The sequence below is a fragment of the Atractosteus spatula genome, chromosome 13 (genome assembly GCF_055471065.1).
Source record: "Atractosteus spatula isolate fAtrSpa1 chromosome 13, fAtrSpa1.hap1, whole genome shotgun sequence".
In the NCBI taxonomy this organism is placed as follows: domain Eukaryota; kingdom Metazoa; phylum Chordata; class Actinopteri; order Semionotiformes; family Lepisosteidae; genus Atractosteus; species Atractosteus spatula.
In genome coordinates, this window is record NC_142718.1 from 26,780,668 (window position 1) to 26,802,438 (window position 21,771).

The 21,771-nt window shown below is 40.7% G+C and overlaps 3 protein-coding genes across 5 annotated transcripts in view; 1 reads left to right on the forward strand and 2 right to left on the reverse strand.

Moving 5' to 3' along the window:
- dnah9l (dynein, axonemal, heavy polypeptide 9 like) overlaps positions 1-2,152 on the forward strand; it is an 84,031-nt gene extending 81,879 nt beyond the window's left edge. The window contains exons 80-82 of the mRNA XM_088929989.1: positions 20-132; positions 1,221-1,361; positions 1,905-2,152. Coding sequence (XP_088786115.1) covers positions 20-132; positions 1,221-1,361; positions 1,905-2,152 — 502 coding nt within the window. The remainder of the gene's footprint in view (positions 1-19; positions 133-1,220; positions 1,362-1,904) is intronic.
- Positions 2,153-2,268: 116 nt separating this feature from the next.
- On the reverse strand, positions 2,269-10,180 carry cdca7a (cell division cycle associated 7a). Its single transcript, XM_088930447.1, has 10 exons — positions 9,836-10,180; positions 8,205-8,330; positions 7,821-7,943; positions 6,711-6,938; positions 6,540-6,617; positions 5,668-5,841; positions 5,218-5,352; positions 4,832-4,981; positions 3,709-3,845; positions 2,269-3,430 (listed from the first exon to the last, which is right to left on the reverse strand). The coding sequence occupies exons 1-10, from the start codon at positions 9,854-9,856 to the stop codon at positions 3,397-3,399; spliced, it is 1,206 nt and encodes a 401-aa protein (XP_088786573.1). The 5' UTR covers positions 9,857-10,180; the 3' UTR covers positions 2,269-3,396.
- A 568-nt stretch (positions 10,181-10,748) lies between these two features.
- map3k20a (mitogen-activated protein kinase kinase kinase 20a) overlaps positions 10,749-21,771 on the reverse strand; it is a 48,425-nt gene continuing 37,402 nt past the window's right edge. For all 3 annotated transcript variants that reach the window (XM_088930598.1, XM_088930600.1, XM_088930599.1), the window contains exons 17-20: positions 15,091-15,207; positions 14,641-14,715; positions 13,607-13,757; positions 10,749-12,545 (exon numbers count right to left, since the gene is read on the reverse strand). In XM_088930598.1, coding sequence (XP_088786724.1) covers positions 11,875-12,545; positions 13,607-13,757; positions 14,641-14,715; positions 15,091-15,207 — 1,014 coding nt within the window. In that variant the 3' untranslated portion in view covers positions 10,749-11,874. The remainder of the gene's footprint in view (positions 12,546-13,606; positions 13,758-14,640; positions 14,716-15,090; positions 15,208-21,771) is intronic.

Here is a 21,771-nt window from a genome sequence, read left to right on the forward strand (position 1 = left end):
AGTGATGTGCTCTCCACAGGTACAATGATGTTCTAATGCGCTGTCGAGAGTTGGACAGCTGGACGCAAGACCTGACTTTACCCAGCGTCGTCTGGCTCTCCGGCCTCTTCAATCCTCAGTCCTTCCTCACAGGTAAGCAGCCGGCTGGCACAACTCATTAGTAATTTACTGCTACAGTAGTTTTTATAATTACTGCCAGGAGGCCTCATTAAATTTGCTCTAATGAATAAATATTGTATTTCATAGCTTGATTACCAGATCAGCTCAGTGCTTGAATGTCATAAACAATTATTTCCCTAAATATTCATCACCTCAGAGTGGATGATCATTGGTGTTTAATACTGGTATTTTCAAGTGCATCTTTATTATGCTAATAGTTTTCTGAAGCAGTTATGTTTTGAAGAAGAGCACAAATGCACTTTGACAAACATCTAAAAATAAAATGGCAAATGTATCAAAACTAAAAATGTATTACTTTAGAAATATGAACTGCATAGTCAGACAAACAAGAGGTAGCCTAAATGTGCCATAAGAACACATTTATTTTTGAAATGTCAGTCAGTATATTTTCTAGAATACCCTCCAACATCAACAGATAGAAAATTAAAGCTTCCTTTCAAGCATTACTAAAACTACTACATTGGCAGTATTTTTACAGTAGTTCAAGACAGTTTTGCGATAGAAGTATTCATTACACATGTATCTGTGTCCCTAGAATGCCTCAAGGTTAGTCATTTTTTGCATTATATGCACATGTATGTATTTTAAAAGTTAACATTATACATCGGAAAATTTCAAACCTAAAACAGAATTGACAGTCAAGACCTTTCTTCTCAACCACAGAAAACAACACGGTCACTTTTCAGATTTTTCTTTTTTTGCCCAGATTCAAGGTATTGAAAAGATATTAGAAGTCAAACCCTTTACTCCCTTTAACACTGAAATGCACCACACAGACGCAGCATGTACAAAAAGAGGTTAACAAGTTCGTGTAGCCAATAAGGCATTCGAAAAGTTTTCTTACAATGAAATAACTTGACATGAAAATAGACAGTTGTTCAATATAAGGGTTGCTCATGTATTTTATAGCAGGGAGGTTATTAAAAGAAAAACAAATTAACACTGCTACTGAATAGAAAAGTGACCTGACTGGATTTTCCTTTTAAGGAGTCATCCACAAACAAGCAGGGACAGTACACCTGATTTCTTTTTACTTCCAGCTGTAATGCAAAGTTTAGCACGAAAAAACGAATGGCCATTAGATAAGATGCACCTCACCGTGGATGTAACGAAGAAGTTCAAGGAAGAATTCAATCAACCCGCCCGAGAAGGTGCCTACATCTATGGCTTGTACATGGAAGGTAAAAAAAGCACTTTGCAATTTGGATGTTGAAGGCTATTTCCCTACTTCTATGAAGGTATGAGATATCCACATAACACGGTGGTGTTAACGGAACGATCTCATCAAACTTGAATTAAAAACGTCTCAAATTCTCACGCATTTCATTGAAATTTTGAGTTAAAGAAAAACACCCCCTCCAGCACTTCACATTTTGTGGTTTTTAGCATCGAAACGAACGTTCTGCCTTGAAGCACTGAGAAACGCTCAGCAGAGAGAAAGGGTTTGGAAATAGCCACAAAATTGACACACAAAGGAACAGTTTGTATAAAGAGCTTTAAAGCAGTAGCTGGGACACAGGAGAGAAAAAAATGCTTTAAAACTTGGAATGATTTACAGGTATAAAATTCCCATTAGAGCCTGCTAATTGTTTCCACACCATTAGTAGCAGTTATCTAATGAAAGGATTTCAGCAGGCAGTGCCGTATATCATATGGATCCTCTCACAGCTATAGTGAAGGTAATGGCCCTGATACCACCTGCCCTTTCCACCCTTTCCTCTCAGGTGCCCGATGGGACACGCAGGGAGGGCACCTGGCCGAGGCCCGGCTGAAAGAGCTCACGCCCGGCGTGCCCGTGATCTTCGTGAGGGCCATCCCGAACGACAGGCAGGAGACGAGGAACATCTACGAGTGCCCTGTTTACAAGACCAAACTGCGGGGCAACACCTACGTGTGGACCTTCCACTTGAAAACCAAAGAGCGGCCCGCCAAGTGGGTCCTTGCGGGCGTGGCTCTGCTCCTGAGTGTGTAGAGACATCCTAGGACAGCCCTGCTTCACTGAACAGGCACCTGCTGTGTTTTTTGAGTGGTACTGCTCTGCGTGGATATGATGATTTGTGGTGGAAGTAATTCAGCAAAATTCTGATATACATTAAGCAAGGCGTTGCTTTATTTTTGAAAATGGAGAACTTTTAGGTACAACAATTTTAACAGGTACAGAGTATGAAACAGGCTTGAAAACGATTAAATTCTGATTTATAAGAAGCAAGGTGTTGAGTAGCTTGAATGATTAAAAATATTGAAGTTATTTCAACACTTCTCTGCCTTGTATTTTAACTTTGCAAAACTAGCAGAAACCATGAGCAACAGGAAACTGTATTGCACTGGTGACAGAACAAATGAAAGGGTGAGGAGGAGAGTCACTGGAATCATCTCTGAGCCAGACAACTTCAGTTTTGCTTTATTTAATAAAAAACAACATTTAGCGCAATTTTAACAGGCAAAGAGTATGAAACAGGCTTGAAAATGATTAATGAGCCCCTTTGAAATATCTGGTGTACCCAAGAATCTGATAAATCAAGAACAGAGGCACTTTAAAGCGCATCCTAACAAAAGTTTGGTCATTTCATTTCTTGTAATCTGTTGTAGATCACATTTTTGCCATCTAAAAAAAAAGCCATGCCGAAATCTCACAGCTGATCAATAAAAAGAACTTTATACATTTAGAACAATGTAATCTAAAAATGGACACTGCATAGCAATTTTATTACAATCAATATTCAGAATCAGATAGGGTGTTTTGTTCCTTAGAGCATGTAGGGAGACACAGGTCTTCCATGAAATAACATTAAGTCACTTAAGACTTGGTTTAATTGGGGTTAATTTTGGTTCTTTTCATGAGCAAATATTGGCAGCCAGGGGGATCTGCTGGCTGCTGCTTTTCCATGGTCTGTACCATCACCTGACCAATACCACTGAGTGGTAGAGAGTAATACGGCACCAGCTGAACAAACATTCATGTTTCTTACAGCTATACACTTTTACCGTTCAACATTTTAGGCACCAAAATAGTGCATCACATTTTACAGAGACTAGGAAGGATGCCAATCACACAATCCAAATTGCACCTGTACTCCAAAGCAATGGCAGTTTTACGCTGTAAATGGGTCTTAGCATTTCCAGCCCATTTATTTCCCAGGTGAAATCTGCCAAATCCCCAACAGAATTAAAACTCCAGGGAGACACTTTCCAGAGCCAGACTGCCGCTGCCACTGTTCAGTTTTCCTTCGCCTCCAGTTCTTGTTTAAGGCTACAAAAAGAACAATAACTTCACTGTAGTACATCACAACATTTTTCGACCTCGTGGTTAACACCCTCCCCCCACTCACGTTGAAAACGCTTTGCTTTTGGGGAAAGCTACACGCGGCAGTAGCAAGCACCCTTCATCTGGTTAATTTGACACCGAAGAAAAAGAAAAAGTGTCAAACCGAATGCGACATCGTGCAGAGTAAATCTTAATCTCAACAATAGAAAACTGTTTACTTAGGGGGGGACTGACAGTTTAAAAATAATCAAGGATGTAATTACCTTTTCAAGTAGGCATGCACATTGTCATAGCCGTGGTATTTTGCCAAGTAGACGAGCACTCCAGTGGCACAACGCCCTTCTCGCTGTCGGCAGAAACTGCAGTTACAGATTCCTCGGCAAGGAGGGCAAAACCAGGTCTGTAACGGACATTCGCTCAAAATTAGAATCGCATTCACTTCCAGCTGCTCTCACTTCAATCTCAGCTCTCTCTTTTCCCCCCAAGCTTCTTTCTGACCCTCCCAACATGGTAATAAGGCCAAAGACAAAGATTTCGAAGGGGCTGATTAAATAAACAAGTTACAACAAGGGACTGGCTTTAAAAACTAAAGATATCCCCATACGTCTTCATTACATTTCTACGATTCTGAGCAAATGCCTTTGGATGACCAAGATGCAGACACCTGTACAGGACATACAGGCTGTTGTTGTAAATGCTTGAACTAAATTTAAGGCAATGCATCCCTCAGGCAAAACCACTAGGAAGAAAAAAAAAACACTGAAAGGCTTATTAAAAGCTATATATATATATCTGAAAATAATTTCACATGCTGAATGTCAGATACTGTTACTCCTGCTGGAATTTTGCACGCTTATTTCAACCCAGTTCCAGACAGATCTGGTGTTGGAAGCTACTGTTGAACTAGTAAGAAATGAGCAGTAACAGTAAGTGAGAGACACCAATGTCATTCAGCTTGTAGAGCGGTTATTGCTAAATGCCTTTAATTAAATGGAAACAGGCTAACACCTGTGAAGAATTCCTTTTCTGTAACTGGTTGGAATTTGCTGTCCCTTTTAAAATTATGCCATGTCAATGCAAATATAGTCAAGTCAGTCACTTGTTTCTTTGCTCATTCTGCATGTTACTTGATCACCTGTATGAATAATCAAAATGCATGTTTTTAACAGATTTTAATGTCATCCTTTAGTTACAAGCTCCGTCAAAGTGTGTGGTTCTGCGTCGTTAATTTTAGTCCCAGTTCAGATGTAAATTTAAACACTTCCGTAGCATGAACCCAGACAGAAAACTGATCAGAATTCAGGCAGGACTATACGGTCTCTCCAATGTGAAACTAATGACTTGTTCCGCAATTATAAAACAACCACGGGGGCAGATGTCACTCACTGGATCCAGCAGGGCTTGTCGAACCTCTTCTCCGTAGCGGTTGCGAAGACACGGCCCGCAGAACTGCCCCCTCACCCCCACACAATCCGGATTGCGGCAGTTAGTTTTTGTGTCTGCGGTTTTCTGTCGACACTGGTGGCAAGTCGATCCCTATCGAAATCAAAATTGTTCATTCAAATCTCATATTTCATCCCGATTGTTATTTTGTGTGCTGAAAAGTTATTAAAAAAAAGTTGTTTTTTTCCCCCCAAAACCATTCAAACACTTTGAGCTTTCGGTCTCTGAAAGAGATCTCAAAAAGTCAGGCCAATCACAAACTTTGTTTTTCAATTTTTGGTCTTTATATTCTCACGGTATTTAAAGAACAGGCTCAAAACGACACTTACCGAAACCCTGTTATACACTTTTTCACGGACATTATAACAGATGTTGTTCAGCTCGCTCTCTGTGATGTCCTCTACAGGCCGCACATGGTGGGGAATTGTCATGGCCCCACTGTAGCTTCTACGACGAGGCGCCCTCTGCAGGACAGAGAAGTAACTTAATTCCAACAAGACAACTCAAGTTTAAGATTAAAATACCAGGCTAGAAACCAACTATTTGCATGGATGTGAGGGAGAGAAAAGCCATGTGGCCCATCATATATAGCCTTCCTGTAAAAGCATTAATTGAAAACTCAGATCTAGTTAAGGCTCTCCGATTAAGTGCCTGTATGAAATGTGAGAATTTTGTTTCCACATTTCAAAATGAGAGTTTCACATGAAACTCCCTCACTGTTGGGCCACAGCAGGCGCAGAGCAAAGCCCACTTTACAGCATGGAGACGCGCTCTCTCACCTCCTCATCGTCATCCTCCACCCTCCTCCTGCGGGCTAGGTAGTACTTGTCCTCCAGGTCGTCCTCCGGAGCGGGGCTGGGGGGGCCGTCGACCAGGGAGCGCGAGCGGGTGTGTGGTGGAGACCTGCGCTCGGGGAAGGACTTGGGGACCAGTCGGCGGGACAGCCGTCTGGGCTGGGGAAAGACGGGACAAAAACGTCTCTTCACAGCTCCGAGCTAGAACTCGATCCCCTGCACCTGAATGCAAGCTAGATTCTCCAGTAATGAGCTTGGGACTATGGCTGCAATAAGACTCTGAATTACAGTATTCATTACAGAATGTTTACAGACGTTTGCACTGGTGCATTGGACAAATCAATAGGCACTCTTTGGATCCTACTGAAATTTCTATACAACAAAAGCCAGTCGCCTTCTTTGTGCTGTGCTGTTTGGTACAGACTGCAGCCTTCTCAGAATATTAGACTGGATAAAACTCACAAAATACAAAAAAAAACCCTCCATCGTGACTTTAGTCATCTGCCCCCAAACCTCAGCATTAGCTTCTACAAGCAAGTGAATCATCACCCACTTGCCCACTATGTTGAATAAGAGCATGATGCTTTATTTTTCACATTTGGCATTTATTTCAATCAGTACTACTGTAATACTTATTATACTAATAATATACTCCATGCTTACCTTCCTTTACTATTATGCATATACATGTAGTATATAAAGTCACATAATTACTAATTGTAATTGGGAAATTAATGAATTTCTGCTTAACAGCTTTTAAGGAATATTTGTGTAGGTAAAGCTGATCTCCCACAGCGGTATTCCAACTCTTGCACCAGCTGTTTCAGAACATTTTAAAAGAGCAACTCTGCACTTACGGAGTTTGCTGAAGGCAGCAACATCCTCTTGGGGAAAATGCCCGACACCGTCTTCAGCTCAGACATTAACTTCGCAAGCTGTGGGCAAATGAGACAAAACAATTTCAGTAAAACATGGACAATGCAAAAGGTGCAGAACCACCGTGTTCTTTCTGCGGGAAATCAACCTACCATAGCTTTGTTCTCCTTGATATTGATCGCTCTCTTTTCCATTAAATTCGGGCCTTTCTCCTCATCCGAGTCGGAGTCGGAAAGGGAATCCTCTCGTTGGGGAGGGATGGGTTTTGCAGGTCCATGCTTTCGTAAATTCCTTGTGGGAAATTTCATGGCCACTTTCAGAGGTTTTGATCCTCTCCGCCTCTTTGACTGTGCTGAGGGTTCTTCTTCAGAGTCCACTTTCTGAAATTAGCAACGCAGGAGATCAGACTTGAGAAGCACATAATGAATTAACTTTACTAGCACTTCTCTGAAAACCTTTACCAGCACAACCACAACGTATGTCAAGATATAGCTACAATGAAAAGCAAAGCGAAACAAGGATACATCACTTTTATTAAAAACTGGTGAAGAAAAGCAGAAGCTTTTATGCAGGATCAGAGCTTAATTACTGTGCATCTAAGATGAGATTGAAATGAAAGAACTTTCCTTGAAGATCCAAATGTTAGAGCCAGCTTGTACACTGCTAAAAACAATTTAACTTTCCATCTTTAAAAAATTATGTATATAAACATGCTCCGGGGAAAAAAAAATCTTTGACATTCAAGACAAAAGCTCAGAATTTAAAAGGCCCATCTAACTGAAAAGTCAAAGATATTTGTAGTAATGCAGTGCGCCTGGAAAATGCCTTTAAAGTGAAGTACTCAAAGGCAACAGCCTTTATTAAACAAAACAGTCGGGCTCAGGTTAACCTTTTATTAATGGCATTCTATTACTCAGATTTGCCATTTACAAGCACCCTTTTAAAATGCTTTTTTATAAGAAATTTAAAAAGGCTAAATGTCGCCTCTTCTGTCACAGTCTTACATAATGAAATACAATAAGTACATTAGCCGTCTCTGGAATAGTTCACCTTACAACAGATGATACTTCCAGCTTCTCAGCCCCAGTTTGTCTGGGGAAACAATGATTGTCCTATTTAAGGTGGCATACCATACTCAAGCCAATAGTGTCAATTTCATTTGCAGACAGTGAATTTCAATTGCAGAAAAAGAAGAGCACAGGAGAACAGTTTAGCATCTTAAATCGTTTCCTCTCTACTTTCCCCGACAGTACAGGACTCACCATAGCGCCCATAACATCACTGAATTCGGTCTCTTCAAACCCACAGAAAGACCCCTCATCTGAGTCTGTGTTAAGAATTTTAGACACCTTCACTGGGACACTGCTAGGTTTCAAACTTTTCTTCTGCGGATGGAAAAAGCATACATGAACATTCTTGTATGGTTGTACATTCCTATTGCTCAAGATGCATTAAGAACGCTATAAACATAAGTGTCTCGTTTTAATACTAGCGCCATATACATTTTAAAATATTTCACCAAGCCAACATTTCACAATAGGATTAGTCTGTAAGTAACTTTGAAAGCTGGAACTGGATGAAAACAGACATCTGTCACTTCACAATCTGGGAGTGTTCACCTCAAGAGGTTTGGGATCTCTACTCACTGTGTTTGCAAAATTGTCAGAACCGAAACTGTCACAGCTGTCATCTGAAGAGGAGGAGGTTTCCATTGGTACCAAGGGTGTGTTTCGGAAGCTTCTTAGATTCATCCTGATCGAAGGCTGCAAATTCTAGGTAAGGGGAAATGATGGATTGAATGAAAGGATTCAAATCTAAAGTGCCTAGATCAACAGTTTCAAACAGATTTAAACGGAGCTCCAAAATGATGTAAATACAATCACACCAGATTCATGTTTGTCTTTGGTATGGGTCAAGCTTGACATATACCAAAAATACTTCTCTCGCCACAGGTGACCTCTAAATTCCCCCTCAAAGCCTGTTCATATGGCAGATGTATGAGGAAACTCTTCTGAAGCACAGTTCGGGTTAGATCACAACAAAGCCCATGAATATGGAAATGTCATTGGTTTTGTAACCAGTCAGATTTTCACTAATACTTTGGGGGTACGCAAATTGCGACAATACCCTAAAACTGCATGTGTTTAATTATACCCGATTCTCTTCTCTCGATACATTCCACAAGATGAAACCGTTTCCTTATCGCTGAACTCTGATAGCTTACAGTGTCCCAGAAACTGAACGGCAGTGCTGTACAGCTTAATAGGCTATAAAACTACTTCCGATAAATGAGATCTCTTGCCAAGTTCAGGCAAACTCGCTTTCTCGTCATGGCTTGCAGAGAGATCTCCGATCACACGCCGAGATTTGCGTGACTAACCTTAGCTCAAGGCCTGACAATTTTCCTGCGCACTGCTACAAAAATACAGGGCAATTCTCCATCCCATTCTTTTAGAGAAGTTTCCAGTCGCTCGATTATATGTATTTCCACAAAACCCGCATCCGGTAGAGTATTACCTGCTCGTTTACCAGTATATTTTTTTTAAAAAAATCAAAGTTATCGGAAACTATCAATTGTGAGCACGAGGACGCCCGAAGACGTCAACGGAGCCTGATCATTTCACTGGCGTCGATTTCAAAACCTCGCTAATCAGAGTCATTTAAAAAAATGGTTTGGGAAGCCGGAACACCGCTGGGACACAATAATGGCCACTGTTAAAAAACCTCTGGCTACAAACCCACCCCGTCCTCGCCCTCAGCGTAAATTCGCGCCTCCATCTAGCCACCGCCCTCACCTATCTGGCAGTAAAACATGAAAGTACCAATTTAACACCGTACCGCTCCTAATGTCGGCTTCGGGTGCACAGGAAGAGCGAGCGCCAGTCGGGAGCGGTTCAGACGGGGCCGAGCATTTAAATCCCAAAAGTAGGCGATTGCACGCCGGCAAGGTTCTTCAAATCAAGACCTTCACAGCAAGTTTGCATTCACAAATTAACGAAAAGTTGGGGGGGGGGAAGAGACCATTGCATGATAAACTCGTAGGAAAAAAAAAACAGGAGAAAGCTCTTTTTAACACTATGAAGGAAAAGACACGGTACGAAACCAGCGCTGCTCAGAGAATCCAGCCACACAAAGCCGTCCCTTGTAAACCCTTACTAAACCACGCCAGATTTGGGGAAAAAAGAAAACTTGTATTGCTCCAACGACTAACTTTCGGAAAAAGTTGTACATCTTGAGAGCAACAGGAGAAAAAAAAACGGGGAAACTGCGCTCTTACCTTTCTACGAGTAGGACGCATGTTTGCACTTTTAAAAGTGGGGTTGACGGAAAATTCTGATTAATGACCGTCCGCTCTCTTAGTGCCTCTGCTGCAAACAGCTACACAGCAAAGTCTGCAGGACTTCCCCCCCCCAAGCCCCACTCAGAGGGACGGATTCACGCTTCGATTTCCCGCGTCTGCTTCAGGTCCTGACAGATAAGCAGACCTGAACTTTACTTCAGGCCACTCGGTTTGACAGACCTCGGTAAAGCTCCGCTTGTGCGCCAGAGACCGTGGCAAAAAATGAGTCGGACGGAGAATAGGGGTTATCGGTCACCTTTTCTGTTCAGCTTGAAACATTGTGGATGGCCAACTTTTTTTTTTACAGAAAGCCAGGTCCTGTGTGATGGCGCCAAGGGGTTCTGGCTGAAAACGTGTAGCTCATTTGCATGGGAGGCGTGCGGGTCACCGCAAAAAAAAAACACGTGCGCTTACTCTCTCACACACCCAGCTACTGTAGGTACTGTAATCTGAAGAAAGAAGTATGTGTGGCTAAAACGGCGGGGATCACAGTTACAGTATTAATGTTTTGGCTGCTTAGTTCGTCCAAGAGGTTATAGAAATATTGCTGAGGGATTGTTTATACACTCCATATACTGTATAGGAGTGATACTGTATGTGGCGCTGTCCCTGTTATGAATGACAAAGATCCTCTTTCAAAGAAGTGTTTACAGATAAATAGCTTACTGCCAGGTGCGATGCGGTTTCAGGATGTTTTTAACCGTAATACCCGTCGAGTTTCCCCTTGGGCTCCTACGATTAGCCCTTTTATACTCATGTCTAAAAAACACGATTCGTATTCAGACTAGACTATGATGGAGCTACCATGGGTTTGTAACGTACTACATACAAAAACAACAAATGATGTACATGTTCTTCAATGTACATTAAATATTTTAATGGTAGTTTGTGCGTTTTGTAAATGGTCAAATGCGATACAGCATTACAGCATATTGTACAGATATTGTACACAACACAATATCTTAATCTTGAATTAAGATACAAAAAAATGCTATGTTTTGAACAGCGCAGGAGACACGTTTTACCAAATGAGGATACGAATCTGAACACCACGGAAAAGCAAAACAACGTTAGGTGAAAAACGTACTGTTTTAACAATATTCTACCGTCATTAAAAATAGAAACAACACTCGGGAGTATCTTGGCGTTGGTTTCCGCTAAACATTTACGTGTCAAAATCCGTTTAAACATACTGTTTTATGCTATAACAAATAAAACTTCTTTTAAAAATATATGCTATTAAAAATAAAAATCTTACTAGTATTATATCAAATCGATATTAATAACTGCATTGAGTATAAAATCATTTTTAGCAATCAACCATACTGACTGTACAATTAACATTAAAAAAGTGGCAACGAATTCTCTCTAAATCATCAAGTTTTACAGCCATGCTGTCTTTATTCTTGCCCCTACGAATCGTTTTAATCTCATGACAACATCACAGTTTATAGAGCTAATGATCTGCGAAGTGAATTATACAGTATGTATACCCTATCTAATGTATGGATAACCAAACACATCCGAGGTAGAAAACATGAAACCGGACAGTTTTTTTTAAAAAGTGCCCCAGGTCCTGAATCTGGTTCTGAGGATTTGTGCTGACATTCATATTATTACATATTAGAAATTAATTAGATTATTAATAATAGGATTGCGATAACCTTTTAAAATAGTTTGCTGAAAACAAGATTTTTTTTTTCTGTAGTGCGCTTGATAGCAAAATTGCATGGTATAGTTTGACTTAACAGTTTCACATTGCCCAGTGCATGTTAACAGCACGTCACAGAAAGTCACAGCCCGCTTTCTGAGGTGTGGGAAGTTCATTATATTGTCAAAAAGACGCGCCGTACACTACGGCCTGCGTTCGCGCTTGTGCCCGCGAAGGAGCCATGCCGCGCGACGGCCGCGCTGGAGAGGGGCTCGAGTGTGTAAACAATGGCAGAGAGGTTCGGTTTCTCAAGTGGCGCGCGGCCTCAGCTTCGCCCGCTCCCCCGGCCTCCTCTTCTGGGCCTGCCTTTCATCGGCTTCGCGTCCTGCCTGTGTGGCTTTTTCTGCCGCTCCACTTTGATCCAGCCTGCCTCGCCGGCCCTGGCCTCCTCTGAGCCCCTGCTGTCGCCATCCGCCGGCTGCAAGCCAGGAATGCCCCAGGGAGGGTGCGCCGTTGCCGTGGCGTAGCTCTGTGGTTTGGGCCTTCCCGCCTGGTGATGCCGGCTTGGCTTCGCTCCTGGAGGCGAGAACGAGTCTCTCCAGTGACCTCTCGTCCCCCTGAAGGCCTGTTCGGGGAAGTGGTTTCTGTGGGGACGGGCTGCAGTCTTCCCCCCGAAGGGCCTGTCCCTCTCCGAGGTGCTTTCGGAAGTCGTGCTGGAGGGACTGCTGCCCTTGGAGCCCATGTGGACTGAGGAGAGTTTCCTCGTGAGCCCGGCCGTGGGGGACGAGCTGCGGGAGTCAACCAAGGGGGCAAGAGTACTGGGGGACTTCCGTACCGCTGCTGCGTACGAGCCCTGCGGAGCGCAGAAGGTCAGGAACTGAGGTAAACTCTTGACGCTGGCCCCGCCGGCGGGAGAAAGAGCCGCGTGGTGCGGCTCTGTCGCGTTCCTCCGCAGCTGTTGCATCCTCAGAGAATACATCCAACGGGGATCCGCATCTTGAAGAAGGGGGAGACAAAATGCATTAAAGTAAAGCCTCAACTGCCTGCTCATTTCCATAAGTGAAGCACTTCAGAGGTGTGGAGATGTTCCACATTTCCAACAGGAACACGTCCTAACTTTAGTGAGCTTTCATGTTATAGTTATTTTTTTTTAAATATCAGAATGTATTTCATACAAGAATCAACCTCTAAAATGCCATCAGGAACCTAAAAGCAATTTTGGTGAACACTGTGTTATGCAATGTACAAGTAAGGAGCTACACATGTGTTCAATTTGATATATGCAGGTTTTGATACTTAAGTCCATTTGATATTTTTTGTAGGTTCATCCATCCATTTTTATTTAATGATACTTGTGATTTTGTACATATTAGAAGAAAAACAGAACCAAGAAGGTCATTTATGGCCTCTCTTTGAAATCACCGCTCCTCAAGTCATTGTCCACCAAGCAAATCAACATACTTGTCCCTGCTTGTTGGTGGGAGGAGTGGTGTTAATGCATTCATCCATTTTCTAACCACTTTATCCAATGCAGGATTGCGAGGTTCCAGAGCCTGTCCCGGCAGGCAACAGGCACCAGGGAGGACACACAGACATGAATACACTCATACCAGGGCCAGTTTTCTCAGAAGCCAGTTAACCAGTCAGTATGTCTGTGGACTGTGTGAGGAAGCTGGATCACCCAGAGGAAACCCTTGTGAATACAGGGTGAACAAACTCCTCCAGAGATGGCACCCCAGGTCCTGAATTGAACCCAGGGCCCCAGCACTGCCCCGAGTGGTGTTAATAATGTGAAGAGTTAGGCATGAAAGAATTAGGATACTTGTGCCCATCTATCCATACAGTTATAAACATATAAGGTATCAAAAGATAGAACCAGCTGAATTCATTTTCTGAGCTAACCTAATTTTTGTATCTGCTTTCTGGATCTCACAGATTGGTATAGCATGAATAATTCTTTGCTTTCAGAATGATTAATTATTTATAATTGCCTTAATATAGGTACATGTAGTTATTTTTTAAAAAGACATATTCAGAGTTGTAATAAAAGAACTTGCCAGGATTTGATCCTGTTTTTGGTTTTCCTTCAGCATTTGGTGGAGCAGTCTGTATCACCAGCTCTACTGTTTTGATGTGATCTTGGTTACTTGTGGGGTTCAGCTCTACTGTATGGTTGTGCCTGGTTGTCTTCGGAGATCTGACATCATTCTGTCAAAACAGTATCAGGAAGGAGACAACACTGTGAAGTTAAAGCCTTTTGTGTATTCAAGGAGAAATAACACACTTTTTGTTCAGATTTTGGGATTTTGTCAAAACGTTCAGGAGTACAACAGGTTCCCTCTTGAACCAGTGGAGAACATGTGCATTTTAAAACAAAAAAATATCAGAAAGCAAATGAACGTGTAGGAAATGGAGTACTGTCAAACGGTAAACAGGAAGTGTTTAATCATTCTGAAACTACGATTGTAAAAATATCTTTTTTTTACACTATTACACAGTGTAATAGTTAAATGAAATGTGCCTGCTTTTTTCTCCCAGTTACATATTCTTGTTTAGAGTAAAGCAATATGTAATTGGTTAATTAAAATAATCACTTGTTTTAGTACATAATATTTCTATTATAAAACATAATCACTTAATTTCTTTATGTCATATGTTAAAGTACAGGGTCAATGTATAGGTGCTACTTTTAATTGCAAAGTACAATTCTAACCTTTGCTTTTAAACCTATTTTGGAATTATTATTTAAAACCCAACAAGCATGCATCCAAACCTGTCCTGGATAGGGAGGGCAGCTCACAGAGTTTTTCAGTAAATAAGAAGGAATGTTTTTTTTGCCAGATATGGAAACATAGCTCCAAGAAATGTTTCTGTTGTTGTAGTGATTTTTCTCAAAATCTGAATTAAGAGCTCAAGTGGCAGCAGGGTAGGCCCAGAGCTCTAGGGAAAACACGTAGCCATAAGAGAACATTTTGGCAGCAAGGGTGATGACCCCCTGTCTTCAAAAGACTTATCCTGATCTCAGAAATGGATGTTTTTTTTCTCTGTATGAAGGACCAAAAAGATCTCTAAAGTTATGAATAATGCTTACCTCATAATTGACAATACATTCCACAACCTGGTTCTCACTTATTCCAAGGACCCACTTGTCCATTACAAATGGAGGCTGAAATGGAATAGAATGTGATAAAAAATAATTCATTCCCAGCCTTAAATGCCGGAGTCGTTCAACGAGAAGGCAACAATTAAAATATCTGTAGCTATTGCGTCTTGACGGAATATAAATTTTTTAAAAACGTGAAAGCTGTTCATTTTTATTGGCATTTTTACAAGTCCTTCTACATTATACTCATTTGAATTTTATTGCCCTAAAAACAACATACAGTAGCTACCTGGCATAAACATCTATGTTCTACATGTAAAATGAGAACCCGATGAGTGCTTTGCCTGTAAATCTTTATGTACTAAAGCAATTTACTTGAATTATGAGCATTGTATTCTGAATAAATCTCATTTCATGTTTTATAAAATATGTATTTACCTTGGTCATCTTAGTCACATCTACGTCTGGTCTGTTAGCATTAAAAGTAACATCCTTTATGTAGGCTATTGCAATGTCATCCCCATCAAGTTCCATGTACATTTTCCACTTGCAGGTCTGGAAAAAGAAGTGAAAAATCACCACTGTCCTGTACACACTTAAGAAAATGAGGATGCGGTTTATTAGATGGATTCAGAAAGCTTGCAATGATTTTATCACCTTTTTTTCCTGTTTCTTTTCTCTTCTCTCTTTCTTACAAACACACTTCAGGAAATGTCTTCCTTTTCTCTAACAGATCTCATAGCAAGCCTACAGTAACATTCTCTTCAGTAAGGAGTCACATGCACACCTAAGAAATTGAATCTGTAATGTAAGCCGACAGCACAGCCTAGAGGTCTTTCTGATGTAATGCGAAGGTGTGAAAATAAATCAGAACCATCCACCATAATATTGCTTTTTACTCTTTACCGCAAAAGAACACTTTTGACATGTTTCTGTACAAAAGACATAGTTTACAGTATTCAATACAATTAACACTGCCTATTGTCTGAGAGAGAAGGATGCCTTCAAAGTATTTGACTGGATATCTGTCTAATTGTTATGGTAAAATAGCTGGAAAATAATTTATTTATTCCAAAGGAATTAATGTTTTAGTAAAAAAAAATGAACTTGAACAGTACAAGGAGCTTTAGAAAAGCAAATGACTGAGATCCTTAAATTGCTACTGAGATGGAATTGCAGTTCTTCCCTATGTTTGCTTCCAGGTCTGTCACGAAACAGCTCATATATCTCACACTCTATAAACTGCTTAAAATAAAATGTCTCCTCCCTTGAACAGAAATGAAACATAATGTCTTAGTCAGAAGGGACTGCAGTAAACATGGTATCAGATTTTATTCCAACATTTCTCAAGTCTGAGTGTATCTTTAGATCTGGTGGTAACAATTTATTCAGTAGTTAAAATAATCCACTGGTAAGAAAGCACACGGCTAACAGAAAACATTAAAGACACTATGGCAAATCAAATGTACTGACCCTGTAAATACTGATAAACAAAAAAAAGACCTTCATATGAAAGACACTTTAATCAGGTCAAGTTTGGATGCAAATAGCTATAAAAATAAGGTCTGTCTTGTAATGTGGAGAAACTCTTTGTCTTCCAGCAGTCAGCATTTTAAACCAATGACTTCAGGGTTTCATTGTTATATTATACTGACCATTCCTTAAGTTAAGAGAGAAAGACAATACCAGTTGCTAAGGCAGCTTGTAATGTACAATATTTTAATATCTGACCCTAATTTTAGCATTATCTGGGCAACTTTCAAGTAATTGTAAAAGTATCATAGTATTACAAGTTATGATGCCTTAATTTAGATCCTCACTAAGCCTAAGTGGAACAAAAGGCTGTTTTAGTGTCCTGTAATGTATTTTCCAGAATGACTGCTGTAAGTCACGTACAAGATAGCAGCAGGCGCAGAAACTCAAGAAGAGCGACAGACCTGTCCTCGACCTGCCAGAACGAAATGACATGAGAAAACAATCAGAGCTCCACTGGGACAGTCCCCACCCCCCGCCCAGAGACAAGGTATCAAGCAGCTGGAGACATCTCTCTCTGAAGAGAGGCTCCCACATGGGTAGATCTGCAATGCATGGCAAGAAGCAGAAACTATGTTACAATATGGAATAATCCATAATACAAAATGCCCACATTAACTCTGATTAACTTCAAATGGATGAGCCTGTTTGACATTGCAAGCTTTTCACTTTACAAAGAATTGAAAGGTGAACTTTATCTTCCTTTAAAGATGTATTTTCCTGTTTTTCTTGGATGCGCTGACCTAAGCGTTTGTGCTTCGCTTGACGTAGGATCTTTATTTGGTAGCTGCCTTTTTGTCCGCCCAGCATAAAGACTCAAACTACCCACAAGGAATGTAATTAGCAAAACACTCAAAGGCTTCTAAAGGGTCTGGTTCTTTGACATCCCTTTAACTTTTTAGGAAAGCTTGCTGTTAATAATGCTGGAGGAATTGAAGACGGTGACTAGAGTTCATGCCTAATCAGCTCCTCTGATCCCAGTCGATGTCATGCATTGTCATCCCCTCCATGACCTATCCCTCTGCTTGCTGGGCTTGGCAGGAAATGAAAGACGAATCCAGTCTGAATCTTTCACCTCTTCCACATTTACAGCTTCTCACTGGCACACTGTGGCTGCACACACCAGTAAGCCAGTTTGCCAAAATCAAGACGGGCTGCGATTCTGTCACCAGTGTAGAAAGTCCTGTGTGTGATGCCAGAAAGCTCAAGGAGACCCACCTCTCAGCGCAGGGAATCAGTCAATCTTGGTATGAAAGGACAGACAACTTCTCTAACGGTGAATGTGACCAGAGGCTGGAAAGGCTACCTTATGGTACTTGCTGATTATAACGGACCTATCGGAAAACACATTCTCACACAGGGACTGTAGGTTTAACTTCGTGGTTTTAGGATGCTTGTCTTAAAGAAAGAGTCAACCGCAATACAGGCAGATGTGGGGGAGACAGAAAACACCATAGGATGAGACGGAAATAGCAGATGGATATTAATTTCCAGATAATTTCAGCTTTCCATGAACCTACTTGTATGCTTGCTGCAATCCAACGTTTTTTAAGAGTCATTTGTCTGCTGGGTTGGAGATAATAGGTATTTACTGTATCTCAATGCACTCTTGGGGATTAATTGGAAAGATGACATATAATGAAGTCAGCAATGAAACAATAAACAAAGAGTTCCTTTGCTTATTCAGATTGATGATTCCATAAAACAAACCGCAGGTGTTTAATGTCCTTTACATGATCCTGCAAGTATAAGAAACTGCAGAAATGAGAGTGCAGGCAAACTTATTCCACTTTTTTGGAAAGAATCACAATATGCACATACTGGTTTGAAGCGTTGTTTCCTTGCCAAAGGATGCTGCATATTTAATTGAAAAAATTGGTCACTGAGACCTTCACTCATAATACACGCGATTCATTTATTGGAGAAAGAAATCATCATGAAGTCTCAGAGAATTTCCAAAGGATATTCTCATTGAAGAGGGTGGCACGGTGGCACAGTAGTTAGCATTTCTGCCTCCTGGAGCTGGGGCCCAGGTTCAGTTTCTGGGGTACTACTGTATCTGCATGGAATTTGTATGTTCTCCTTATGTTACCATGAGTTTTGTTCGTTTGCACATAGTGATAGATTAATTGGTTCTTGGGAAAATTGGCCCTGGTATGAGTGAGTGTGTGTTTTATGTGCCTGCCCGGTGATGGACTAGCATCCCATCCAGGGTGTAGCCTGCCTTGTGCCTGTTCCTTACCGGTATAGGCTCCGACTCCCCGACACCGAACTGTAAAAAGTGGGTAAAAATAGGTGAATGGATAAAGAAGCAGAGTTCTTTACCCATAGAAAAGCATCAATGATCTGATAGTTATAGATGCTTAGATAGTGCTGGGGCCCTGGGTTCGATTTCCGGACCTGGGCTGCTATCTGTGTGGAGTTTGTATGTTTTCCCCGGTTTTGCTGTGGTGCCCCAGTTTCTTCCAGCAGTCCAAAGGCATACTGGTAGGTTAACTGTCTGCTGGGAAGACTAGCCCTGCTGTGAAAGTGTCTCTGTGTGTGCTCTGTGATGGACGGGTGTCCCGTCCAGGGTGTACCCCACCTTGCGCCCACTGCTTACTAGGATAGGTTCCAGTTCCCCTGCGACACTGAATTTGAAGAAAATGGATGGATGGATTCATCAACAACATAGCATTGGAATAAAGATGTTTAAACTTGGTGGCCCATATCCCAGACTCTGGCCCAGACTTTCAGCAGCTAAAGATAAGTGTCTTTCTTGTTAGAGGAAATGTTCCACAGATAGAAACAACAGGTGTGTTGTGTTTTGGATGAAATACAAAGTGAAATATGCATGTTACTAAGTATTATGAGTTACTATTTGAACTTAACCTTAAAGGAAAGGTTGCTAGTAGATATTATAGTATATATTTATAGAGCATTCATTTACACATCATATTAGAAACCTTTCAGTGTGATTAATTTATTCATACAAAGCCATACGATACGATGCATCATGCTACATTTAATAAGATAAATCTCTATATTTTTGATGTGCTCAGGCAGCTTAAGAAAGGACAATAAATAAACTGTATGTCTGTACGTTTCCTGTAACATTTTAAAGCAAATAATGTAAATGTTCCACGATAAAAAAAACAACTGCTAGCCGCCATTTATTTTAAATAGACACATGATCAAAGGACATACTGTACTGTAGATACGCTGGTAATTTATTGGAGCCCATTAGTATAAAACCTTTCTGTATTCCTTTATTATTCCTGCATTTGTTTGGAACTACGTAAAAATATATAGGCACCTGCTGCCAAGATAAAAAAAAATCCATATTATAATCACCACTCTTTAAGCAGAAATCAAAATGAAAAAGTGGAATTTCTGGAGTTTTCCCAGTTGTTGTCTGCTACAGGTCACAGCCCAGCTATGTTTGGTTCACCATTTAGGGTATACTATTGTGTTTGGCTCACAGAGGAAGAAAAAAGCCCTGCACAGAGATCACACAAGTGCTGTTAATACACCGTGGCCTTGTCGGTGCAGTGTCATGGCCCACTCCTGCATTGTCCCAAGGGTTTTCATGTAACTAAAAAGAAATCCACAGGAAGCTGTTGGCACAGAAGTGCACTAATAACCCTAACCAGCCTTTCCAAGTTGTGCTGAGGTCTAGAACTGAGGCTTTTTTAATCACTTCGGCAGAAACAATGTCTAGTAATGATGTACAGGACTATAGCTGTTCTAATGAAGATTCATACATAATTCAGAACCTTTCACTTGGCACCACTGTGATATCCTCATTAGCAGAGACCTACAGTGGCTGTCAGATGGTGTCCATACAATCGCAGGCATTATTTTGTCTTTGAGAAGTGCAGCTGCTTCCATGACACCGCCAGTATATAAAAACATGACGCCAGTTTGTTTTATTTAGTGCTAAACCTTCCAGTTTGTAAAAACAAGGCTGACATAGAACCTGACATGAGGCAGGGAAAATAATTAGCTCTCATTTTCTCAACCTCCTATTTCCTTCTACCCGCTGTGTTTTCTACCCACTAAACCACCACATGTCAGTCGAAATGGGAGGCAATTAGCGGGCTCATTTCAGCCCTGCAAATGCACTGAAAAGAGAGTATTTATGATGGGACAATGAACAGCTGAAAGATTAAATAACATTTGCCTTTTAAAAAGAAAATGACTTCTGGCTAAATGGGCAATTTTTGATTATATTCAAACAGCCCGAGAGAAGCATTTTTTTCCCCCCTTCGAGACACCCCAACAAAGAACGAGAATGAGGGGGAATGAATATGAAGCATTGCTTTAGATGCTTTAGATGAAAGAATCTTTTTAAATGGCAATAAATGTCTCGCTGCAAAAAATATATACACGGTCACAAAAGTGGTCAATATTAGCTTGAAGCTGATGAAATAATAGACACTGATGTCTATTAAAACTGCCTGTTTCTTTGGTCTGGAAAGTATTTACATGCTTTAATGATGGGAAGAGGTATATTTTATTTACCACTGACTAGTTAATACAATACAATGCCTGTTCATAAATATAACTGAAAGCAAATGGAAGTTGATCACTATAATAGTAATCTTAAACACCCTATTTTTCCTCTGACATGAGCTGTAGCTAAGGAGCAGGTACCACCAAGTAAAAACTGGAATGGCTTTAAAATAATACAGGAAGAGATGTGGGGGGTATAAGAATGGAAATGATATATGAAGATAAAAAAATAAAGTTACAGAGATATTCTGTAATAGTATAAATAATATTAAATAATAAAATTACGTGATGCACGAGATATTCACTTGTCTATTACACTTTTTTTTGCTCAATCAAATTCTCTAGTATAAACTGAAGCAGAGCTTTGAAAAAAATCCATGGAAAATGAAAACTTCATCCTGTTTATAACATTCACAGTACTGTATATACAAACTGATGCATAACAGAAACCCAGGACTAATGGATTTAATCTAATAATTCAGACACAGTTATCAAGATATCAAACAAAATCTGAGAAAATGTGAACAAAATGCTAGGAACATTGCAAATTTAGTATTTGATATTATCTTCCAAAGTATAAGCAGAATTCTGGCAGTAATGACACAAAGCCCTGATCAGCCTCTGGACAGACTGCTGTGGGCTGTTCAGCCTATTGTACCGTGCAGCTGTTGCCAGCTGGCTTAGGTTGGCAAGTTGTGTCTTCCTTTGAAAATACTGGCAAGTTTGTTCCACAGATGTTCTATTGGACTCAGTTCAGGAGAAACTGCTGGCCAGGTTAAAACCACAACACTGTTTTCCAGAACTTGAAGACATACTGTACCATATAATAATGGTAATCTTAGCACCTGTGTGGTCTTGCATTATCCTACAGAAAAATCAACACTTTCTGGATTGACAGCAGGAAAATTGTTGGCTCAAGGATTTAATTAATGTATCACTTAGCTGTAAGATTGGTCTCAACACTCTACAAGGATGTGCCTCCCCACGTCATTACAATTCCAATGCCCCACCTGTGGGCTTGAACGATGCGACAGTCGCCATAACAACTGCCTTCCATGTGGTCTGTCAAGAGCAAAGCAGCTTTCAGTGGCA